Source organism: Nerophis lumbriciformis, linkage group LG24 (assembly GCF_033978685.3).
Source record: "Nerophis lumbriciformis linkage group LG24, RoL_Nlum_v2.1, whole genome shotgun sequence".
In the NCBI taxonomy this organism is placed as follows: Eukaryota; Metazoa; Chordata; class Actinopteri; order Syngnathiformes; family Syngnathidae; genus Nerophis; species Nerophis lumbriciformis.
The window spans coordinates 36727501-36750372 of NC_084571.2; the positions used below are offsets into that span (position 1 = coordinate 36727501).

Here is a 22872-nt window from a genome sequence, read left to right on the forward strand (position 1 = left end):
ACGGTGTAGTCATCTCTGTTTATCGCTTTTAATTGCTAACCCAATTTCCGCCAAGTAAAGGTTTTAACTTTTAAATTAAATATTTTGTGCATAAAAATACTTGCTTATGGCCTTCTAAATACGGTTTTTAACATTCTGAGAGCCCTCTAGAGCAGTGTTTTTCAACTAAAACTGAACTGGCTACAAAGTCAACAAAAACAGAATGCTGGACGACAGCAAAGACTTACTGTGGAGCAAAGACGGCGTCCACAATGTACATCCGAACATGACATGACAATCCGTGTAATACTCTTCCATATCAGTAGGTGGCAGCCGGTAGCTAATTGCTTTGTAGATGTGGGAAACAGCGGGAGGCGTTGTGTAGGTAAAAAGGTGTCTAATGCTTAAACCAAACATAAACAAAAGGTGAGTGCCTCTAAGAAAAGGCATTGAAGCTTAGTGAAGGCTATGCAGAACGAAACTAAAACTGAACTGGCTACAAAGTCAACAAAACAGAATGCTGGACGACAGCAAAGACTTACTGTGGAGCAAAGACGGCGTCCACAAAGTACATCCGAACATGACATGACAATCCGTGTAATACTCTTCCATATCAGTAGGTGGCAGCCGGTAGCTAATTGCTTTGTAGATGTGGGAAACAGCGGGAGGCAACGTGCAGGTAAAAAGGTGTCTAATGCTTGAACCAAAAATAAACAAAAGGTGAGTGCCCCTAAGAAAATTCATTGAAGCTTAGTGAAGGCTATGCAGAACGAAACTAAAACTGAACTGGCTACAAAGTCAACAAAAACAGAATGCTGGACGACAGCAAAGACTTACTGTGGAGCAAAGACGGCGTCCACAAAGTACATCCGAACATGACATGACAATCCGTGTAATACTCTTCCATATCAGTAGGTGGCAGCCGGTAGCTAATTGCTTTGTAGATGTGGGAAACAGCGAAAGGCAGTGTGCAGGTAAAAAGGTGTCTAATGCTTAAACCAAACATAAACAAAAGGTGAGTGCCCTTAAGAAAAGGCATTGAAGTTTAAGGAAGGCTATGCAGAACGAAACTAAAACTGAATTGGCTACAAAGTAAAGAAAAACAGAATGCTGGACGACAGCAAAGACTTACTGTGGAGCAAAGACGGCGTCCACAAAGTACATCCGAACATAACATGACAATCCGTGTAATACTCTTCCATATCAGTAGGTGGCAGCCGGTAGCTAATTGCTTTGTAGATGTGGGAAACAGCGGGAGGCAACGTGGAGGTAAAAAGGTGTCTAATGCTTAAACCAAACATAACCTAAAGGTGAGTACCCTTAAGAAAAGGCATTGAAGCTTAGGGAAGGCTATGCAGAACGAAACTAAAACTGAACTGGCTACAAAGTCAACAAAAACAGAATGCTGGACGACAGCAAAGACTTACTGTGGAGCAAAGACGGCGTCCACAAAGTACATCCGAACATGACATGACAATCCGTGTAATACTCTTCCATATCAGTAGGTGGCAGTCGGTAGCTAATTGCTTTGTAGATGTGGGAAACAGCGGGAGGCAACGTGCAGGTAAAAAGGTGTCTAATGCTTAAACCAAAAATAAACAAAAGGTGAGTGCCCCTAAGAAAAGGCATTGAAGCTTAGGGAAGGCTATGCAGAACGAAACTAAAACTGAACTGGCTACAAAGTAAACAAAAACAGAATGCTGGACGACAGCAAAGACTTACTGTGGAGCAAAGACGGCGTCCACAATGTACATCCGAACATGACATGACAATCCGTGTAATACTCTTCCATATCAGTAGGTGGCAGCCGGTAGCTAATTGCTTTGTAGATGTGGGAAACAGCGGGAGGCAGTGTGCAGGTAAAAAGGTGTCTAATGCTTAAACCTAACATAAACAAAAGGTGAGTGCCCCTAAGAAAAGGCATTGAAGCTTAGGGAAGGCTACGCAGAACGAAACTAAAACTGAACTGGCTACAAAGTCAACAAAAACAGAATGCTGGACGACAGCAAAAACTTACTGTGGAGCAAAGACGGCGTCCACAAAGTACATCCGAACATGACATGACAATCCGTGTAATACTCTTCCATATCAGTAGGTGGCAGCCGGTAGCTAATTGCTTTGTAGATGTGGGAAACAGCGGAAGGCAGTGTGCAGGTAAAAAGGTGTCTAATGCTTGAACCAAAAATAAACAAAAGGTGAGTACCCTTAAGAAAAGGCATTGAAGTTTAAGGAAGGCTATGCAGAACGAAACTAAAACTGAACTGGCTACAAAGTCAACAAAAACAAAATGCTGGACGACAGCAAAAACTTACCGTGGAGCAAAGACGGCGTCCACAAAGTACATCCGAACATGACATGACAATCCGTGTAATACTCTTCCATATCAGTAGGTGGCAGCCGGTAGCTAATTGCTTTGTAGATGTGGGAAACAGCGGGAGGCAACGTGCAGGTAAAAAGGTTTCTAATGCTTAAACCAAAAATAAACAAAAGGTGAGTGCCCTTAAGAAAAGGCATTGAAGTTTAAGGAAGGCTTTGCAGAACGAAACTAAAACTGAACTGGCTACAAAGTCAACAAAAACAAAATGCTGGACGACAGCAAAGACTTACTGTGGAGCAAAGACGGCGTCCACAAAGTACATCCGAACATGACATGACAATCCGTGTAATACTCTTCCATATCAGTAGGTGGCAGTCGGTAGCTAATTGCTTTGTAGATGTGGGAAACAGCGGGAGGCAAAATGGAGGTAAAAAGGTGTCTAATGCTTAAACCAAAAATAAACAAAAGGTGAGTGCCCCTAAGAAAAGGCATTGAAGCTTAAGGAAGGCTATGCAGAACGAAACTAAAACTGAACTGGCTACAAAGTCAACAAAAACAGAATGCTGGACGACAGCAAAGACTTACTGTGGAGCAAAGACGGCGTCCACAATGTACATCCGAACATGACATGACAATCCGTATAATACTCTTCCATATCAGTAGGTGGCAGCCGGTAGCTAATTGCTTTGTAGATGTGGGAAACAGCGGGAGGCAACGTGCAGGTAAAAAGGTGTCTAATGCTTGAACCAAAAATAAACAAAAGGTGAGTACCCCTAAGAAAAGGCATTGAAGTTTAAGGAAGGCTATGCAGAACGAAACTAAAACTGAACTAGCTACAAAGTCAACAAAAACAAAATGCTGGACGACAGCAAAGACTTACCGTGGAGCAAAGACGGCGTCCACAAAGTACATCCGAACATGACATGACAATCCGTGTAATACTCTTCCATATCAGTAGGTGGCAGCCGGTAGCTAATTGCTTTGTAGATGTCGGAAACAGCGGAAGGCAACGTGCAGGTAAAAAGGTGTCTAATGCTTGAACCAAAAATAAACAAAAGGTGAGTGCCCCTAAGAAAAGGCATTGAAGCTTAGGGAAGGCTATGTAGAACGAAACTAAAATTGAACTGGCTACAAAGTAAACAAAAGCAGAATGCTGGACGACAGCAAAGACTTACTGTGGAGCAAAGACGGCGTCCACAAAGTACATCTGAACATGACATGACAATCCGTGTAATACTCTTCCATATCAGTAGGTGGCAGCCGGTAGCTAATTGCTTTGTAGATGTGGGAAACAGCGGGAGGCAATGTGCAGGTAAAAAGGTGTCTAATGCTTGAACCAAACATAAACAAAAGGTGAGTGCCCCTAAGAAAAGGCATTGAAGCTTAGTGAAGGCTATGCAGAACGAAACTAAAACTGAACTGGCTACAAAGTCAACAAAAACAGAATGCTGGACGACAGCAAAAACTTACTGTGGAGCAAAGACGGCGTCCACAATGTACATCCGAACATGACATGACAATCCGTGTAATACTCTTCGATATCAGTAGGTGGCAGCCGGTAGCTAATTGCTTTGTAGATGTGGGAAACAGCGGGAGGCAACGTGCAGGTAAAAAGGTGTCTAATGCTTAAACCAAACATAAACAAAAGGTGAGTGCCCCTAAGAAAAGGCATTGAAGCTTAGTGAAGGCTATGCAGAACGAAACTAAAACTGAACTGGCTACAAAGTCAACAAAAACAGAATGCTGGACGACAGCAAAAACTTACTGTGGAGCAAAGACATGACATGACAATCCGTGTAATACTCTTCCATATCAGTAGGTGGCAGCCGGTAGCTAATTGCTTTGTAGATGTGGGAAACAGCGGGAGGCAATGTGCAGGTAAAAAGGTGTCTAATGCTTGAACCAAAAATAAACAAAAGGTGAGTACCCTTAAGAAAAGGCATTGAAGTTTAAGGAAGGCTATGCAGAACGAAACTAAAACTGAACTGGCTACAAAGTCAACAAAAACAGAATGCTGGACGACAGCAAAAACTTACTGTGGAGCAAAGACGGCGTCCACAAAGTACATCCGAACATGACATGACAATCCGTGTAATACTCTTCCATATCAGTAGGTGGCAGCCGGTAGCTAATTGCTTTGTAGATGTGGGAAACAGCGGGAGGCAATGTGCAGGTAAAAAGGTGTCTAATGCTTACACCAAACATAAACAAAAGGTGAGTGCCCCTAAGAAAAGGCATTGAAGCTTAGTGAAGGCTATGCAGAACGAAACTAAAACTGAACTGGCTACAAAGTCAACAAAAACAAAATGCTGGACGACAGCAAAGACTTACTGTGGAGCAAAGACAAAAGGTAAAAAGGTGTCGAATGCATACTTGCCAACCTTGAGACCTCCGAATTCGGGAGATGGGAGGTCGGGGTTTGGTGGTAACGGTGGTGTATATTGTAGCGTCCCGGAAGAGTTAGTGCTGCAAGGGGTTCTGGGTATTTGTTCTGTTGTGTTTATGTTGTGTTACGGTGCGGATGTTCTCCCGAAATGTGTTTGTCATTCTTGTTTGGTGTGGGTTCACAGTGTGGCGCATATTTGTAACAGTATTAAAGTTGTTTATACGGCCACCCTCAGTGTGACCCGTATGGCTGTTGACCAAGTATGCATTCACTTAAATGTGTGTAAAAGCCGCATATATTATGTGACTGGGGATGGAGGAAAAGTGGACGTAACGACAGGTTGTGGAGGACGCTAAAGGCAGTGCCTTTAAGGCACGCCCCCGATATTGTTGTCCGGGTGGAAATCGGGAGAAAATCGTGAGAATGGTTGCCCCGGGAGATTTTCGGGAGGGGCACTGAAATTCGGGAGGGTTGGCAAGTATGGTCTAATGCTTAAACCAAAAATAAACAAAAGGTGAGTGCCCCTAAGAAAAGGCATTGAAGTTTAGGGAAGGCTATGCAGAACGAAACTAAAACTGAACTGGCTACAAAGTCAACCAAAACAGAATGCTGGACGACAGCAAAGACTTACTGTGGAGCAAAGACGGCATCCACAATGTACATCCGAACATGACATGACAATCAACAATGTCCCCACAAAGAAGGATAAAAACAACTGAAATATTCTTGATTGCTAAAACAAAGCAGATGCGAAAAATATCGCTCAAAGGAAGACATGAAAATGCTACAGGAAAATACCAAAAAAAGAGAAAAAGCCACCAAAATAGGAGCGCAGGACAAGAACTAAAACACTACACACAGGAAAACAGCAAAAAACTCTGAATAAGTCAGGGTGTGATGTGACAGGTGGTGACAGTACACCTACTTTGAGACAAGAGCTATATCGATGCATGCTTGGTTATGCTTTAAAGTCATATCCAACAATTGCGACCACAACTTTTTACTGTCAACCGAGTTGCGTTTTTTTTTAATGATTTCTGCTGGTGGTGTGCCTGCGGATTTTTTCAACGCAAAAAATGTGCCTTGGCTCAAAAAAAACGCCCTATTGTTTGTGGGAGGAATGTCTCATCGACACAAAAGCAAAAAAGCAATCCACATATGCAAATTCAATACAAATACAAAATCAAGCATATTTATATTCCAATCTCAAAAATATATTTACAAATACACGTTTATTTATACAAATTCTTGATTTATTTGTATGTCACATTTTTATATTTATAACATTTATAAGAGGAGATAATGTTTGAAAAAAGGTGACTGTTTTTACACAACTTTTGTTTTGAAGGGGGAATTGCAAACTTCTTGTTGATTTTTGCTGGGGGTTGTCAGTGTGTGAAATATAGGTCTAAGTGAGACCTACATAGAGGTTTTTGTTTCATGTCTCTACGACATTCCTACTGGGAGTTACAGGCAGTTTTGTCTGTTTTCTTCCTAGGGGGCGCTAGAGCGCAATTTTGAGTTTTGGGGTTTGGTTTTTTGATTAAATCGCAATTTTCGCCAGTCCTGATGTGTGTGTCCAATTCGGTGAGTTTTGAAGCATGTTAAGGGGGTCAAATTACAGCTCAAAGGGGAAAGGTTGACTGTTTTTACTGAACTTTTGTTTTGAAGGGGGAATTGCAAACTTCCTGTTGATTTTTGCTGGGGGTTGTCAGTGTATGAAATAAAAAAATAAAACGCTAGAAATACAATAAGGTCCTCGGTCCCTAAATATATATATATATATATATATATATATATGAAGTGAAGTATATTTATATAGCGCTTTTCTCTAGTGATTCAAAGCGCTTTAAATAGTGAAACCCAATATCTAAGTTACATTTAAACCAGTGTGGGTGGCACTGGGAGCAGGTGGGTAAAGTGTCTTGCCCAAGGACACAACAGCAGTAACTAGGATGGCGGAAGCAGGGATCGAACCTGGAACCCTCAAGTTGCTGACACGGCCGCTCTACCAACCGAGCTATACCGCCCCCGGTACATATATATATATATATATATATATATATATATATATATATATATATATATATATATATATATATATATGTATATATATATATATATATAACTAAATAGTTACTTTTCACAGTAACGCATTACTTTTTGGTGTAAGTAACTGAGTTAGTAACTGAGTTACTTTTGAAACAAAGTAACTAGTAACTGTAACTAGTTACTGGTTTTCAGTAACTAACCCAACACTGTTGATAATAGACCGTTTGTTTACATCGGGAAAATAATATGGGCACGGCATCTACTAAATTGGTTGGCTCATTATTAGCAATTAAGTGTTTTATTATTTATAACAATGTGCAAAATAAGGGTTTGCGCCTAAACATGCAATCCATCCATCCATCCATCTTCTTCCGCTTATCCGAGGTCGGGTCGCGGGGGCAGCAGCCTAAGCAGGGAAGCCCAGACCTCCCTCTCCCCAGCCACTTCGTCCAGCTCCTCCCGGGGGATCCCGAGGCGTTCCCAGGCCAGCCGGGAGACATAGTCTTCCCAACGTGTCCTGGGTCTTCCCCTCGGCCTCCTACCGGTCGGACGTGCCCTAAACACCTCCCGAGGGAGGCGATCGGGTGGCATCCTGACCAGATGCCCGAACCACCTCATCTGGCTCCTCTCCATGTGGAGGAGCAGCGGCTTTACTTTGAGCTCCCCCCGGATGACAGAGCTTCTCACCCTATCTCTAAGGGAGAACCCCGCCACCCGGCGGAGGAAACTCATTTCGGCCGCTTGTACCCGTGATCTTGTCCTTTCGGTCCTAACCCAAAGCTCATGACCATAGGTGAGGATGGGAACGTAGATCGACCGGTAAATTGAGAGCTTTGCCTTCCGGCTCAGCTCCTTCTTCACCACAACGGATCGATACAGCGTCCGCATTACTGAAGACGCCGCACCGATCCGCCTGTCGATCTCACGATCCACTCTTCCCTCACTCGTGAACAAGACTCCGAGGTACTTGAACTCCTCCACTTGGGGCAAGGTCTCCTCCCCAACCCGGAGATGGCATTCCACTCTTTTCCGGGCGAGAACCGTGGACTCGGACTTGGAGGTGCTGATTCTCATCCCAGTCGCTTCACACTCGGCTGCGAACCGATCCAGCGATAGCCGAAGATCCTGGCCAGATGAAGCCATCAGGACCACATCATCTGCAAAAAGCAGAGACCTAATCCTGCAGCCACCAAACCGGATCCCCTCAACGCCTTGACTGCGCCTAGAAATTCTGTCCATAAAAGTTATGAACAGAATCGGTGACAAAGGGCAGCCTTGGCGGAGTCCAACCCTCACTGGAAACGTGTCCGACTTACTGCCGGCAATGCGGACCAAGCTCTGACACTGATCACACAGGGAGCGGACCGCCACAATCAGACAGTCCGATACCCCATACTCTCTGAGCACTCCCCACAGGACTTCCCGAGGGACACGGTCGAATGCCTTCTCCAAGTCCACAAAGCACATGTAGACTGGTTGGGCAAACTCCCATGCACCCTCGAGGACCCTGCCGAGAGTATAGAGCTGGTCCACAGTTCCACGACCAGGACGGAAACCACACTAAACATGCAATCTTACACTAATAAGGCAAAAGTATGTAAAGTCCTACTTCACTCACTTAAGATATCAATATGGCGGTCCTTAATGTTGTCGACGCACTGCTTGACCGATTCGTTGCTGCACACGTCCAGCGGGAGCAACACCAGGTTCTTCCCGTAGGCGTCGCCCGCCGCCTCCACCAGCTTGCTCTTCTTCTTCAGGTCCCGCATCGTGGCGACGACTACAAGGAGAGAACACACGGATCATATTGTCAAATCCTCCTCATGAAGACAGTCACAGGTCCCACTAGATCTCGTTAGCTGGTGTAGAAAGGAGATAACTGACCCCAGAGACCATTGACTTGTGACTTCCTCAACACACACAAACAGTCTCAAAGTCAGCCGGGCGGGTCAAAGTTCCTGCGCCGGCGACGCCTCACGGGACACAGATCTGATTCCCTTTGAACTTAACACGCCGTGAGCTGACAAAATGATTAGTGACGGCGTCAGGTGTGCTTGTCAAGCTCGATGTGGGTCAGCCCAGGTAAACATGTCATGTTGACATTGGAGCGCTGATACTTGCTGGACTTTAGTACTGCAAATGGAACATCTCCCTTTATACAGCATCAAGGGTTGGAATTGGGGGTTAAATCACCAAAATGATTCCCGGGCGCAGCCACCGCTGCTGCCCACTGCTCCCCTCACCTCCCAGGGGGTGATCAAGGGTGATGGGTCAAATGCAGAGAATAATCTCGCCACACCTAGTGTGTGTGTGACAATCATTGGTACTTTAACTTTAACTTTAACTTTAAAACCCCCTAGACTGAAAGATCTCAGGACATTTTTAAGGAAATCAACACATTTGAAAAGAATGACCAAAAATGTTGTTGTTATAAACTCTTTATTTACCTTATCAGCTGCGTATCAGGCATATTTGGTCACTACATGACTGCAAACTGATCAATCAATCAATCAATGTTTACTTATATAGCCCTAAGTCACGATTGATGTGTGAGGGAGCAGGGTTGGGGTGGGGGCGGGGTTTGGTGGTAGCAGGGGTGTATAATGTAGCCCGGAAGAGTCAGGGCTGCATGGGATTCTGGGTATTTGTTCTGTTGTGTTTCTGTTGTGTTAAGGTGCAGATTTTCTTCCAAATGTGTTTGTCATTCTTGTTTGGTTTTGGTTCAAAGTGTGGCGCATTATTAGTAAGAGTGTTAAAGTTGTTTTATACGGTCACCGTCAGTGTAACCTGTGTGGCTGTTGAACAAGTATGCCTTGCTGTCGCCTACGTGTGCAAGCAGAAGATGCAAATAGTAAGAGGCTGGACTGGCACGCTGTTAACACAGATTGTAGAGGGCGCTAAATGCCGTACCAACACGACCTTAATGTTACTGCAAGGGTGAAAATTGGAGAATATTAATCCCGGGAGTTTTCTGCGAGGCACTGAAATCCGGAAGTCTCCCGGGAAAATCGGGGGTTTCGGCAAGTATGCAGCTGAGCCGCATCAGAGTGATCAAAGAACCGCATATGCGGCTCCGGAGCCGCGGGTTGCCGACCCCTGCCCTAGTGGATCTAACATAATAGTGAGACTCCAGTCCATAGTGGATCTAACATAATAGTGTGAGTCCAGTCCATAGTGGATCTAACATAATTGTGAGAGTCCAGTCCCTAGTGGATCTAACATAATAGTGAGAGTCCAGTCCATAGTGGATCTAACATAATAGTGAGAGTCCAGTCCATAGTGGATCTAACATAATATTGTGAGAGTCCAGTCCATAGTGGATCTAACATAATAGTGTGAGAGTCCAGTCCATAGTGGATCTAACATAATAGTGAGAGTCCAGTCCATAGTGGATCTAACATAATAGTGTGAGAGTCCAGTTCATAGTGGGTCTAGCATAATATTGTGAGAGTCCAGTCCATAGTGGATCCCACATAATATTGTGAGAGTCCAGTCCATAGTGGATCTAACATAATAGTGTCAGAGTCCAGTCCATAGTGGATCTAACATAATAGTGAGAGTCCAGTCCATAGTGGATCTAACATAATAGTGAGAGTCCAGTCCATAGTGGATCTAACATAATAGTGAGAGTCCAGTCCATAGTGGATCTAACATAATATTGTGAGAGTCCAGTCCATAGTGGATCTAACATAATAGTGTGAGAGTCCAGACCATAGTGGATCTAACATAATTGTGAGAGTCCAGTCCATAGTGGATCTAACATAATAGTGAGAGTCCAGTCCATAGTGGATCTAACATAATAGTGAGAGTCCAGTCCATAGTGGATCTAACGTAATAGCGTGAGAGTCCAGTCCATAGTGGATCATGGCGACCAACCACTTCAGTAGCTGTTTATCAAAGTCAAAAAACATTTTGACATTGACACATTGACATTGTGAATGTTCTATATTCTCTCCTTTGGTGTTGTTTACTGGCGTCATATTGCACTCTACACGTATCTCTAATGTGTGACTGCCATCTACTGTTTTTTTTTTTTTGATTGATTGAGACTTTTATTAGTAGATTGCACAGTACAGTACATATTCCGTACAATTGATCACTAAATGGTAACACCCCAATAAGTTTTTCAACTTGTTTAAGTCGGGGTCCACGTTAATCAATTCATGGTCACACTTATCATGACACCATTTACCAAATAAAATTGCTTTGAGGTCAGTAAGCACAACGAGATTTATTCCGTACATTAGGCGCACTGTCGAGTTTTGAGAAAATGAAAGGATTTTAAGTGCGCCTTATAGTCGGAAAAATACGGTAATTGTTTGTAGTGCAAGGAACCCTACTGCATTTGACGACTCTACAAAAAACTAATACAATAAAACCATGTGATTTATTCTGGCCAATCCACAAAGACCGGTTACGATAACAACAAAGACATATTTGATAATTTAAAACAGTATTTTGTGTAATTTTTTTGGAGAAAATTAAAGGAATTTAAGTGCGCCTTATAGTCCGAAAAATACGGTAATTGTTTGTAGTGCAGGGAACCCTACTGCATTTGACAACCCTACAAAAAACTAATACAATAAAATCATGTGATTTATTCTGGCCAATCAACAAAAAACGGTTATGATAACAACAAAGACATATTTGATATTTTAAAACAGTATTTTGTGTCATTTTTTTTGAGAAAATTAAAGGAATTTAAGTGCGCCTTATAGTCGGAAAAATATGGTAATTGTTTGTAGTGCAAGGAACCCTACTGCATTTGACGGCCCCACAAAAAACTAATACAATAAAACCATGTGATTTATTCTGGCCAATCAACAAAAAACAGTTACGATAACAACAAAGACATATTTGATCATTTAAAACAGTATTTTGTGTCATTTTTTTTGAGAAAATTAAAGGAATTTAAGTGCGCCTTATAGTCCGAAAAATACGGTAATTGTTTGTAGTGCAGGGAACCCTACTGCATTTGACGACTCTACAAAAAACTAATACAATAAAACCATGTGATTTATTCTGGCCAATCAACAAAGATCGGTTACGATAACAGCAAAAACATATTTGATCACGTAAAACAGTATTTTGTGTCGTTTTTTCGAGAAAATGAAAGGATTTTTAAGTGCGCCTTATAGTGCGAAAAATACGGTATTTGATTGTAGTGCAAGGAACCCTACTGCATTTGACGACCCCACAAAAAACTAATACAATAAAACCATGTGATTTATTCTGGCCAATCAACAAAAAACAGTTACGATAACAACAAAGACATATTTGATCATTTAAAACAGTATTTTGTGTCATTTTTTTTGAGAAAATTAAAGGAATTTAAGTGCGCCTTATAGTCGGAAAAATACGGTAATTGATTGTAGTGCAAGGAACCCTACTGCATTTGACGACCCTACAAAAAACTAATACAAAAAAATCATGTAATTTATTCTGGCCAATCAACAAAGATCGGTTACGATAACAACAAAGACATATTTGATCACGTAAAACAGTATTTTGTGTCGTTTTTTTGAGAAAATGAAAGGATTTTAAGTGCGCCTTATAGTCCGAAAAATACGGTAATTGTTTGTAGTGCAAGGAACCCTACTGCATTTGACGACCCTACAAAAAACTAATACAATAAAATCATGTAATTTATTCTGGCCAATCAACAAAGATCGTTTACGATAACAACAGAAACATATTTGATCACTTAAAACAGTATTTTGTGTCGTTTTTTTGAGAAAATTAAAGGATTTTTAAGTGCGCCTTATAGTCGGAAAAATACGGTAATTGTTTGTAGTACTGCATTTGACGACTCTACAAAAAACTAATACAATAAAACTATGTGATTTATTCTGGCCAATCCACAAAGACCGGTTACGATAACAACAAAGACATATTTGATCATTTAAAACAGTATTTTGTGTCGTTTTTTTGTGAAAATGAAAGGATTTTTAAGTGCGCCTTATAGTGCGAAAAATACGGTAATTGTTTGTAGTGCAAGGAACCCTACGGTATTTGACGACCCTACAAAAAACTAATACAATAAAACCATGTGATTTATTCTGGCCAATCAACAAAAAACGGTTATGATAACAACAAAGACATATTTGATCATTTAAAACAGTGTTTTGTGTCGTTTTTTTAGAGAAAATGAAAGGATTTTAAGTGCGCCTTATAGTCGGAAAAATACGGTAATTGTTTGTCGTGCAAGGAACGCTACTGCATTTGACGACCCTACAAAAAACTAATACAATAAAACCATGTGATTTATTCTGGCCAATCCACAAAGATTGGTTACGATAACAACAAAGACATATTTGATCATTTAAAACAGTATTTTGTGTCATTTTTTTGGAGAAAATTAAAGGATTTTAAGTGCGCCTTATAGTCCGAAAAATACGGTAATTGTTTGTAGTGCAAGGAACCCTACTGCATTTGACGACCCTACAAAAAACTAATACAATAAAACCATGTCATTTATTCTGGCCAATCAACAAAAAACGGTTACGATAACAACAAAAACATATTTGATCATTTAAAAACGTATTTTGTGTCGTTTTTCCGAGAAAATGAAAGGATTTTAAGTGCGCCTTATAGTCCGAAAAATACGGTAATTGTTTGTAGTGCAAGGAACCCTACTGCATTTGACGACTCTACAAAAAACTAATACAATAAAACACATCTGAGGTCCTCTCCAAGGTTTCTCATAGTCATTCACATTGACATCCCACTGAGTTGTGAGTTTTTCCTTGCCCTTATGTGGGCTCTGTACCGAGGATGTCGTTGTGGCTTGTGCAGCCCTTTGAGACACTTGTGATTTAGGGCTATATAAATAAACATTGATTGATTTTTTTTATTTTTAGTTTAAATAATAATTTAACATTTAGAACATGTGCATGCTCGTACAACACTTAAAACCTTTAGTATATCTGTATGTGGAATTAAATTATGGAACGGATTCACTTTAAGAGACGGTTCAAACTACATCTTCGACCCTTTTTTTTTGTATTGAGACAAAAATGATTTATGTATTTAATATTTGTATACTTACTATGGCATATTATTTATTTGGTCACTTTTCTGTTACAGAGAACAAGGAAATGGGATACAATTGCTACGGTATGAAAAAGTGGTAGGATTAATTAAGCTCTGCTTCTTCCTGCTCCTTTTCGGATGTACTGTAATGAAACAACTGGACATGTGTGATGCATGATATTGTATCGTATGCATGTTCCAACTAGAAAAAAAAAATAAAAAAAATTTAAAGCTGCAAGCAGCATTGGTCGGGCCCGCGTATTTGGCAGGTGCTAGTCCTAAGTGTCCCAATACTTTTGTCTACTTTTAGTCTGAAGTGTCCCAAGACTTTTGTCTAGTGTACCTACCTTGTCTGCATTGTCTGGGCATGCTGGTGGTTCCTGCTTTTAAGCAGCCATCTTAAAAAAACAGCAGCGCAGCAGCGGTTCTTTGAAGGCTCATAAAATCAAAACCGGAGCAGTTAGAAAAATTATTTCGATAACTTATATTTGGAAGAGTTCAATCTCTCTCCTGTGTTAGTTTGAAGCTGAAACGACAAACGCGCTCAGAGGAGATAATGTTTGAAGAGAAGTGACCGGTTTATAAAAAAATTTTGTTTTGAAGGGGAAATTGCAAACTTCCTGTTGATTTTTGCTAAGGGTTGTTAATCTATGAAATGTAGGTCTAAGTGAGACCTACATAGAGGTTTTTGTTTCATGTCTCTCCGACCTTCCCAGGGAGAGTTACAGGCAGTTTTGTCAGTTTTTTCATCCGAGGAGCAGTTTTTTGTGCGTTTCATTAAAAAATTGCGCTAGAGCACAATTTTGAGATTTGGGGTTAGGTTTTTTTATTAGATCACAATTTTTGCCAGTCCTGATGTGTGTGTTCAGTTCGGTGAGTTTTGAAGCATGTTAAGGGGGGGTCAAATTACAGCTCAAAGAGGCAAAAGTGACTGTTTTTAGTACTTTTTTGTCTTGAAGGGGGAATTGCCAACTTCCTGTTGATTTTTGCCCGAGAATATACAATTATGAAATCTAGGTCTAAGTCACACCTACATAAAGGTTTTTGTTTTATGTCTCTCCGACCTTCTATAATTCACTTCACTTCACTTCACTAGTGGGAGTTACAGGCAGTCTAGTTTTTTTTTTCCGTAGGGGGCGCTAGAGCGCAATTTTGAGTTTTGTGTTTCGTTTTTTTTCAAAAAAGGCAATTTTCGCAGGTCCTGATGTGTGGGTCAAATATGGTGAGTTTTGAAGCATGTTAAGTGGGTCAAATTACAGTTTAAAGTGGCGGCGGAAGAATAAAGAATAAAGAACAATTAAAGCTGCAAGCAGCGATGGACGGGACCGACTTTGATGGCACATAAAATCCAAACCGGAGCAGTAATTAAAACTCTTTGGTCAACTTTTAATCAGAAGGGTTCAATCTCTCTCCTGTGCTAGTTTGAAGCCGACACGACAAACGCACTCAGAGGAGATAATGTTTGAAAAAAGGTGATCGTTTTTTACAAAACCTTTGTTTTGAAGGGGGAATTGCAAACTTCCTGTTGATTTTTGCTGGGGGTTGTCATTATATGAAATGTAGGTCTAAGTGAGACCTACATAGAGGTTTTTGTTTCATGTCTCTTAGACATTTCTACTGGAAGTTACAGGCAGTTTTGTCTGAGTTTTCTTCCTAGGAGCAGTTGTGTCTGTGTTTTCTTCTTAGGGGCCGCTAGAGCGCAATTTTGAGTTTTGGGGTTGGGTTTTTTATTAGATCGCAATTTTTGCCAGTCCCGATGTGTGTGTCCAGTTTGGTGAGTTTTGAAGCATGTTAAGAGGGTCAAATTACAGCTCAGAGAGGCAAAATGACTGTTTTTAGTAAATGTTTGTTTTGAAAGGGGAATTCCTGTTGATTTTTGCTGAAAGATGTCAATGTATGAAATCTAGGTCTAAGTCAGACCTACATAGAGGTTTTTGTTTCATGTCTCTACAACGTTTCTACCGGAAGTTACAAGCAGTTTTGTCTGTGTTTTTTCTAGGGGGCGCTAGAGTGCAATTTTGAGTTTTGGGGTTTGGTTTTTTGGTTAGATGGCAATTTTCGCCAGTCCTGATGTTTTTGTCAAATATGGTGAGTTTTGAAGCATGTTAAATTGGTCAAATTACAGCTCAAAGAGGCGGCGGAATAATAATAATAATAAAACGCACGAAATACAATAGGGTCCTCTGTCCCAAAGGGACATTGCGGTCCCTAATAAAACCTTACAAATTCAATAGGTCCTTATGTCCCATTGCATAAGGACTCCCTTTTGGAGTCCTTATGCAATGGGCCATGCGGGCCCTAATAAATGCTGTGCGCCACAGGGGACAGTAAAAAAATCCAGGTCAAATTTACCATTATATTTTTATCAGAGCCAAAGCAGGAAGGGGCTAGGAATAAGCGTGTGCTACAATTTGATATGAAGCTTCTTTCTTTCAGTCCTTAATTAGGGCCCGCATGGCCCATTGCAAAAGGACTCCCAAAGGGAGTCCTTATGCAATGGGACATAAGGACCTATTGAATTTGTAAGGTTTTATTCTTTATTATTATTCTTCTTCCGCAACTTTGCGCTGTAATTTGACCCCCTTAACATACTTCAAAACTCACCAAATTGTACACACACATCAGTAATATACGGCAAAACTTTTTATCAAAAAACCAAACCTCAAAACTCAAAATTGCGCTCTAGCGCCCCCTACGAAAAGAAAAAACTAGACTGCCTGTAACTCCCACTAGGAAGGTTGGAGAGACATGAAACAAAAACCTTTATGTAGGTGTGACTTAGACCTAGATTTCATAATAGTATATTCTTGGGCAAAAATCAACAGGAAGTTGGCAATTCCCCCTTCAAGACAAAAAAGTACTAAAAACAGTAACTTTTGCCTCTTTGAGCTGTATTTTGACCCCCCTTAACATGCTTCAAAACTCACCAAACTGAACGCACACATCAGGACTGGCAAACATTGCGATCTAAAAAAAAAACAACCTAACCCTAAATCTAAAAATTGCGCTCTACTGCAATTTTTTAATAAAACGCAAAAAAACCTGCTCCTCGGAAGTAGGTCTCACTTGGACCTACATTTCATAAATTGACAACCCCCAGCAAAAATCAACAGGAAGTTTGCTATTCCCCCTTCAAAACAAAATTTTTGTAAAAACCGGTCACCTTTCTTCAAACATTATCTCCTCTGAGTGCGTTTGTCGTGTCGGCTTCAAACTAACACAGGAGAGAGATTGAACCCTTCTGATTAAAAGTTATCGAAAGAGTTTGAAAATCTGAATTGGAATTGAATCGGAATTGCTGTTGATTTTTGCTGAAAGATGTTAATGTATGAAATCTAGGTCTAAGTCAGACCTACATAGAGGTTTTTGTTTCATGTCTCTACAACATTTCTACCGGAAGTTACAAGCAGTTTTGTCTGTGTTTTTCCTAGGGGGCACTAGAGTGCAATTTTGAGTTTTGGGGTTTGGTTTTTTGGTTAGATGGCAATTTTCGCCAGTCCTGATGTTTTTGTCAAATATGGTGAGTTTTGAAGCATGTTAAAGGGGTCAAATTACAGCTCAAAGAGGCGGCGGAATAATAATAATAATAAAACGCACAAAATACAATAGGGTCCTCTGTCCCAAAGGGACATTGCGGTCCCTAATAAAACCTTACAAATTATGTCCCATTGCATAAGGACTCCCAAAGGGAGTCCTTATACAATGGGCCATGCGGGCCCTAATAAATGCTGTGCGCCACAGGGGACAGTAAAAAAATCCAGGTAAAATTGACCATTATATTTTTATCAGAGCCAAAGCAGGAAGGGGCTAGGAATAAGCGTGTGCTACAATTTGATATGAAGCTTCTTTCTTTCAGTCCTTAATTAGGGCCCGCATGGCCCATTGCAAAAGGACTCCCGAAGGGAGTCCTTATGCAATGGGACATAAGGACCTATTGAATTTGTAAGGTTTTATTCTTTATTATTATTATTATTCCGCAACTTTGCGGTGTAATTTGACCCCCTTAACATACTTCAAAACTCACCAAATTGTACACACACATCAGTAATATACGGCAAAACCTTTTATCAAAAAACCAAACCTCAAAACTCAAAATTGCGCTCTAGCGCCCCCTACGAAAAGAAAAAACTAGACTGCCTGTAACTCCCACTAGGAAGGTTGGAGAGACATGAAACAAAAACCTTTATGTAGGTGTGACTTAGACCTAGATTTCATAATTGTATATTCTTGGGCAAAAATCAACAGGAAGTTGGCAATTCCCCCTTCAAGACAAAAAAGTACTAAAAACAGTCACTTTTGCCTCTTTGAGCTGTATTTTGACCCCCTTAACATGCTTCAAAACTCACCAAACTGAACGCACACATCAGGACTGGCAAACATTGCGATCTAAAAAAAAAAACCTAACCCTAAATCTAAAAATTGCGCTCTACTGCAATTTTTAAATAAAACGCAAAAAAAACTGCTCCTCGGAAGTAGGTCTCACTTGGACCTACATTTCATAAATTGACAACCCCCAGCAAAAATCAACAGGAAGTTTGCTATTCCCCCTTCAAAACAAAATTTTTGTAAAAACCGGTCACCTTTCTTCAAACATTATCTCCTCTGAGCGCGTTTGTCGTTTGGGCTTCAAACTAACACAGGAGAGAGATTGAACCCTTCTGATTAAAAGTTATCGAAAGAGTTTGAAAATCTGCTCCGGTTTTGATTTTATGAGCCTTCAAAGAACCGCTGCGCTGATGCTGCTGCTATGCTGTCTTTTCAAGATGGCTGCTTAAAAGCAGGGAGCACCAGCGTGCCCACACAATGCAGACAAGGTAGGTACTAGAGATGCGCGGTTTGCGGACACAACCGCGGAGTCCGCGGATTATCCGCGGATCGGGCGGATGAAATTTAAAAAAATAAGATTTTATCCGCTCGCGGGTCGGGTCGGGCGGATTAATTAGATTTTTTATTTTATTTTTTTTTTGCGGGTGGCAGTTAAACCAATTCGGAAATATATATACATAGTTAAATGTTGTTACCCACATACGAAAAACGAGCAGGCACCTGCAGCATATGCCACAACAGAAAAAAAAAAAAAAAAGAGATGGACACTTTTACGGAGCGGAGAAGGGACGCCTCGCCGGGGTCCGGGACCGAGGCCCCTTCCCCCGAGAGGGCCCCACCGGGAGCCGTAGCTGAGGCGATCCGCGAGAAGGGCCCGACGCACGTCCAGGGTCACTACCGCGCCCACCGCACCGACACCCCGCCTCGTCCGCTTTCGCCGCGGCCGGCGTCACGCGCAGCAGGTAAGCAGCTTACCTGCCCGCCACCCCCGTGGCCGGGGGCTCGTAACATGGGTCACTCCGCGCGCTCCGCCCGCGCAGCTTACCTGCTTGCCACCCCTGTTGCCGGGGGCGCGTAACAGGGGTCACTCCGCGCGCAGTGCGCTCACGAAAGGGGTGGGGCTCACCCTGGTTGATATAGAGAGCAGGACGGTGGCCATGGAAGTCGGAACCCGCTAAGGGAGTGTATAACAACCCACCTGCCGAATCAACTAGCCCTGAAAATGGATGGCGCTGGAGCGTGGGCCCATACCTGGCCGTCGCCGGCAGCGAGACGCGCTTGGAGGTGCGCTCAGCGCGGCTCCCATATGATTGCGCACTGGTGTGCGTCTGGGTCGTGACAGCGTGGCACGCGCAAGTCTGTGCTGCGTTGGATCAGTCTCCTTTCTTTAACAGGCAAAAGCTTTATAACCTCACCATACCTGCCAACTTTTAAATCAGAAAAACCTAGTAGCCAGGGTCCAAGGGCCGCAGGCCCCGGTAGGTCCAGGACAAAGTCCTGGTGGAGGGTTCAGGGCTTCACCCCCCGACGCAAAATGATTATTAGCATTCAGACAGGTTAAAATGTTGCTAAAACCATCACTTTTCTATCAGTCACAGTGACTTTTCAACACAAAAATATTACAGCAAAAATCATATGGGTTGATTGACATGTTTATTCTGTAAGCTAACTTCAATAGTTTGAAATTATTTTGACAGTTAATGCCAGTTATCCTGTCAACCTTTCACAAGACTTCAATTTGTTCATTGAAAGTATAAATAGTATAAACACTTTTAACAGTATGTCGTGCTGTGAAATACAGCCGACAGGATTGCGCACCAAACACGAAGCAAGGCCATGCTGCAGGAGAACAAAGGACTTCTTTCATTTAAGGTTTGTGATAAACCATCAAACTCATTCGTTAAAAGGACTCTATAGTAATATAAAGCAAATTTTTCTGGACATTATCATGCAAGAAAAGTTTATTTTTGGGATCGCGATCACCGCGTAATGATTTTTAAAGGTTGCATTACATTATTAACTGTCCCATGTGATCAGCCAGTGCGATTGGAAGTCCATGCTCAATTATTGCCTCCGTAAATAAAACTTCGGCATTTATCACATCCAAAGAATCTGTTTGGGCGACGAAAAACGTTGAAAGTTTTCCACTTGTATCGCTAGCAACGGCATTAGACTTGTGTTTTTTTGTCCCAACGTGGTCTTTTACATCGCTAATTCCTCCGTGTCCGATCGAAAAATCTTGTCTGCACAAGGTGCAATTCGCGTAGTTTTCACCCTTTTTTTTATTTTTTTATTAATATTAGATATATAACAACGGGCGGATGGCGGGCGGGTGCAGTTCTGATCAAATGTTACATCGGGTGGATGGCGGATGGTTGACGACTTTCTGCCGCGGTTTGCGGATGAAATAAATTGCCTATCCGCGCATCTCTAGTAGGTACACTACACAAAAGTATTGGGACAATTCGGACTAAAAGTAGACAAAAGTATTGGGACACTTATGACGAAAACTGAACAAAAGTATTGGGACACTTAGGACTAGCACCTGCCAAATACGCGGGCCCGACCAATGCTGCTTGCAGCTTTAATTAATGAATTGGCTTTTTACATTCACCCCCCCACAGACCGCGGGTCCCATATATGGGCGTACAGGGAGAGTGCCGTGCTATGTGTGTTATACGATAGCGAAGTGCACACCCTGCGAGTCCTCAAATGTGTTCCGCGCTACAGATGACACACAAAGCGCCAAGCATTTGCAAGTCTGCGGAGCAGCAAAAAGAAACGCATGTTTGGGCTAAGGAGCGAACAAGAGAGCCATTGTTCTCCCGAGTTGCGCCAGCAGGAATTACTGTTGGGTCGCCTGAACATTCTTGAAGGAACCACAGAGCGTTCCATACACAACACTTAGTGCTTCTTCGTGCTCGGCGACTAATGCAATATTTAATCGGCTTCTCCTAAAGGTTCTTAAGAAAAGATTGGGGTCACCTTCACTGATCATAGGTTTAAAAAAACGCCACCTAAGGGAACCATGGAGTTTGTGGTACTCCAAAATTATAATTATATACAGTATTATCCATGACCTCGCTGACTGTAAATGTAAGTAGCAATTATAATTCCTTTAGAAAATGTTGCTCAAGCAAAATACGCTGGTCAAAGATCCTCTATATCAACCTTTTTTTGAGGCAAGGCACATTTTTTTCATTTTCCACCAGCAGAAAACGTTAAACAATGAAAACTCCACCAGGTCGTCGTGCCTTATTTTGAGTTTGTTGGTGTGTTTCCTGTATAGTGCTTTAGTTCTTGTCTTGCGCTGTTGTTTTGGTGGCACTTCTTGTTTTGTTGGCGCTATTCCCCCGCATCTGCTTTGTGTTAGCAAGCAAGGCTATTTATGTTGTTGCTATCCTTTTTGGACGCCGTAAGTTTTTGCTGTCGTCCAGCATTCCGTTTCTGTTTTACTTTGTAGCATACTTGCCAACCCTCCCGAAATTCAGCGCCTCTCCCGAAAAACCTCCCTGGACAAATTTTCTCCCGAAATTCAGGCGGACTCAGGGTCCTCGTGGGTTTATTGTCAGGCAGTTTCATTAACGTCCTCCCAGCGCGGCAACGACACACAACAACAGCAGTCACGTTTTTGTCTACCGTAAAGCAGTTCGTCTGCCGTAAACAAGCAATGTTGTGACACTCTTAAACGGGACAATACTGCCATCTAGTGCATTTTGATGAAAGCACTTTTTGTGCGTGCCACACAGCAATGCATCATCAGAGAGGGTGTTCAGCATGGTTCGAAAAATAGTGACAGAGAATAGAACAAGGATGGACAATTCAACCCATAACTCAACAATGAGTAGATGAGTGTTATGTGTGTGTATGTGTGTAAATAAATGAACACTGAAAATCAAGTATTTATATATATATATATATATATATATATATATATATATATATATATATATATATATATATATATATATATATATATAATAAAATAGATATATATACATATAATAAAATAAATATATATATATATATATATATGTATATATATATATATACATATAATAAAATAAATATATATATATATATATATATATATACATATAATAAAATAAATATATATATATATATATAATAAAATAGATGTATATACATATAATAAAATAAATATATATATATATACATATAATAAAATAAATATATATATATATATATATATAATAAAATAGATATATATACATATAATAAAATAAATATATATATATTGTTGCCGCGTTGGGAGGACGTTAATGAAACTGCCTAACAATAAACCCATGAGGACCTGAGTCCGCCTGAATTTCGGGAGATTTTCGGGAGAAAATTTGTCCCGGGAGGTTTTCGGGAGAGGCGCTGAATTTCGGGAGTCCCCCGGAAAATCCGGGAGGGTTGGCAAGTATGCTACAAAGTAAACAGAAACAGAATGCTGGACGACAGCAAAAACTTACGGCGTCCACAAAGTACATCCGTATATATATATATATATATATATATATATATATATATACATATATATATATATATATATATATAGCTAGAATTCACTGAACGTCAAGTATTTCTTATATATATATATATGAAATACTTTACTTGGTGAATTCTAGCTGTAAATATACTCCTCCCCTTTTAGCCACGCCCCCAACCACGCCCCCGTCCCACCCCGACCCCGCCCACCCCCACCCCCTCCCCCCACCTCCCGAAATCAGAGGTCTCAAGGTTGGCAAGTATGCTTTGTAGCCAGTTCAGTTTT

At 41.3% G+C, this 22872-nt stretch overlaps 1 protein-coding gene across 2 annotated transcripts in view; it reads right to left on the bottom strand.

Moving 5' to 3' along the window:
* The window catches only part of rdh8a (retinol dehydrogenase 8a), a 40827-nt gene that overhangs the window by 6220 nt on the left and 11735 nt on the right, over positions 1-22872 (bottom strand). The window contains exons 1-2 of one of the 2 annotated variants that reach the window (XM_061982272.2): positions 8619-8768; positions 8353-8514 (exon numbers count right to left, since the gene is read on the bottom strand). In XM_061982272.2, the coding sequence (XP_061838256.1) occupies positions 8353-8503 (151 nt within the window). In that variant the 5' untranslated portion in view covers positions 8504-8514; positions 8619-8768. Of the gene's footprint in view, positions 1-8352; positions 8515-8618; positions 8769-22872 lie in introns of those variants that run through there. The other variant, XM_061982271.2, reaches the window with a different exon arrangement.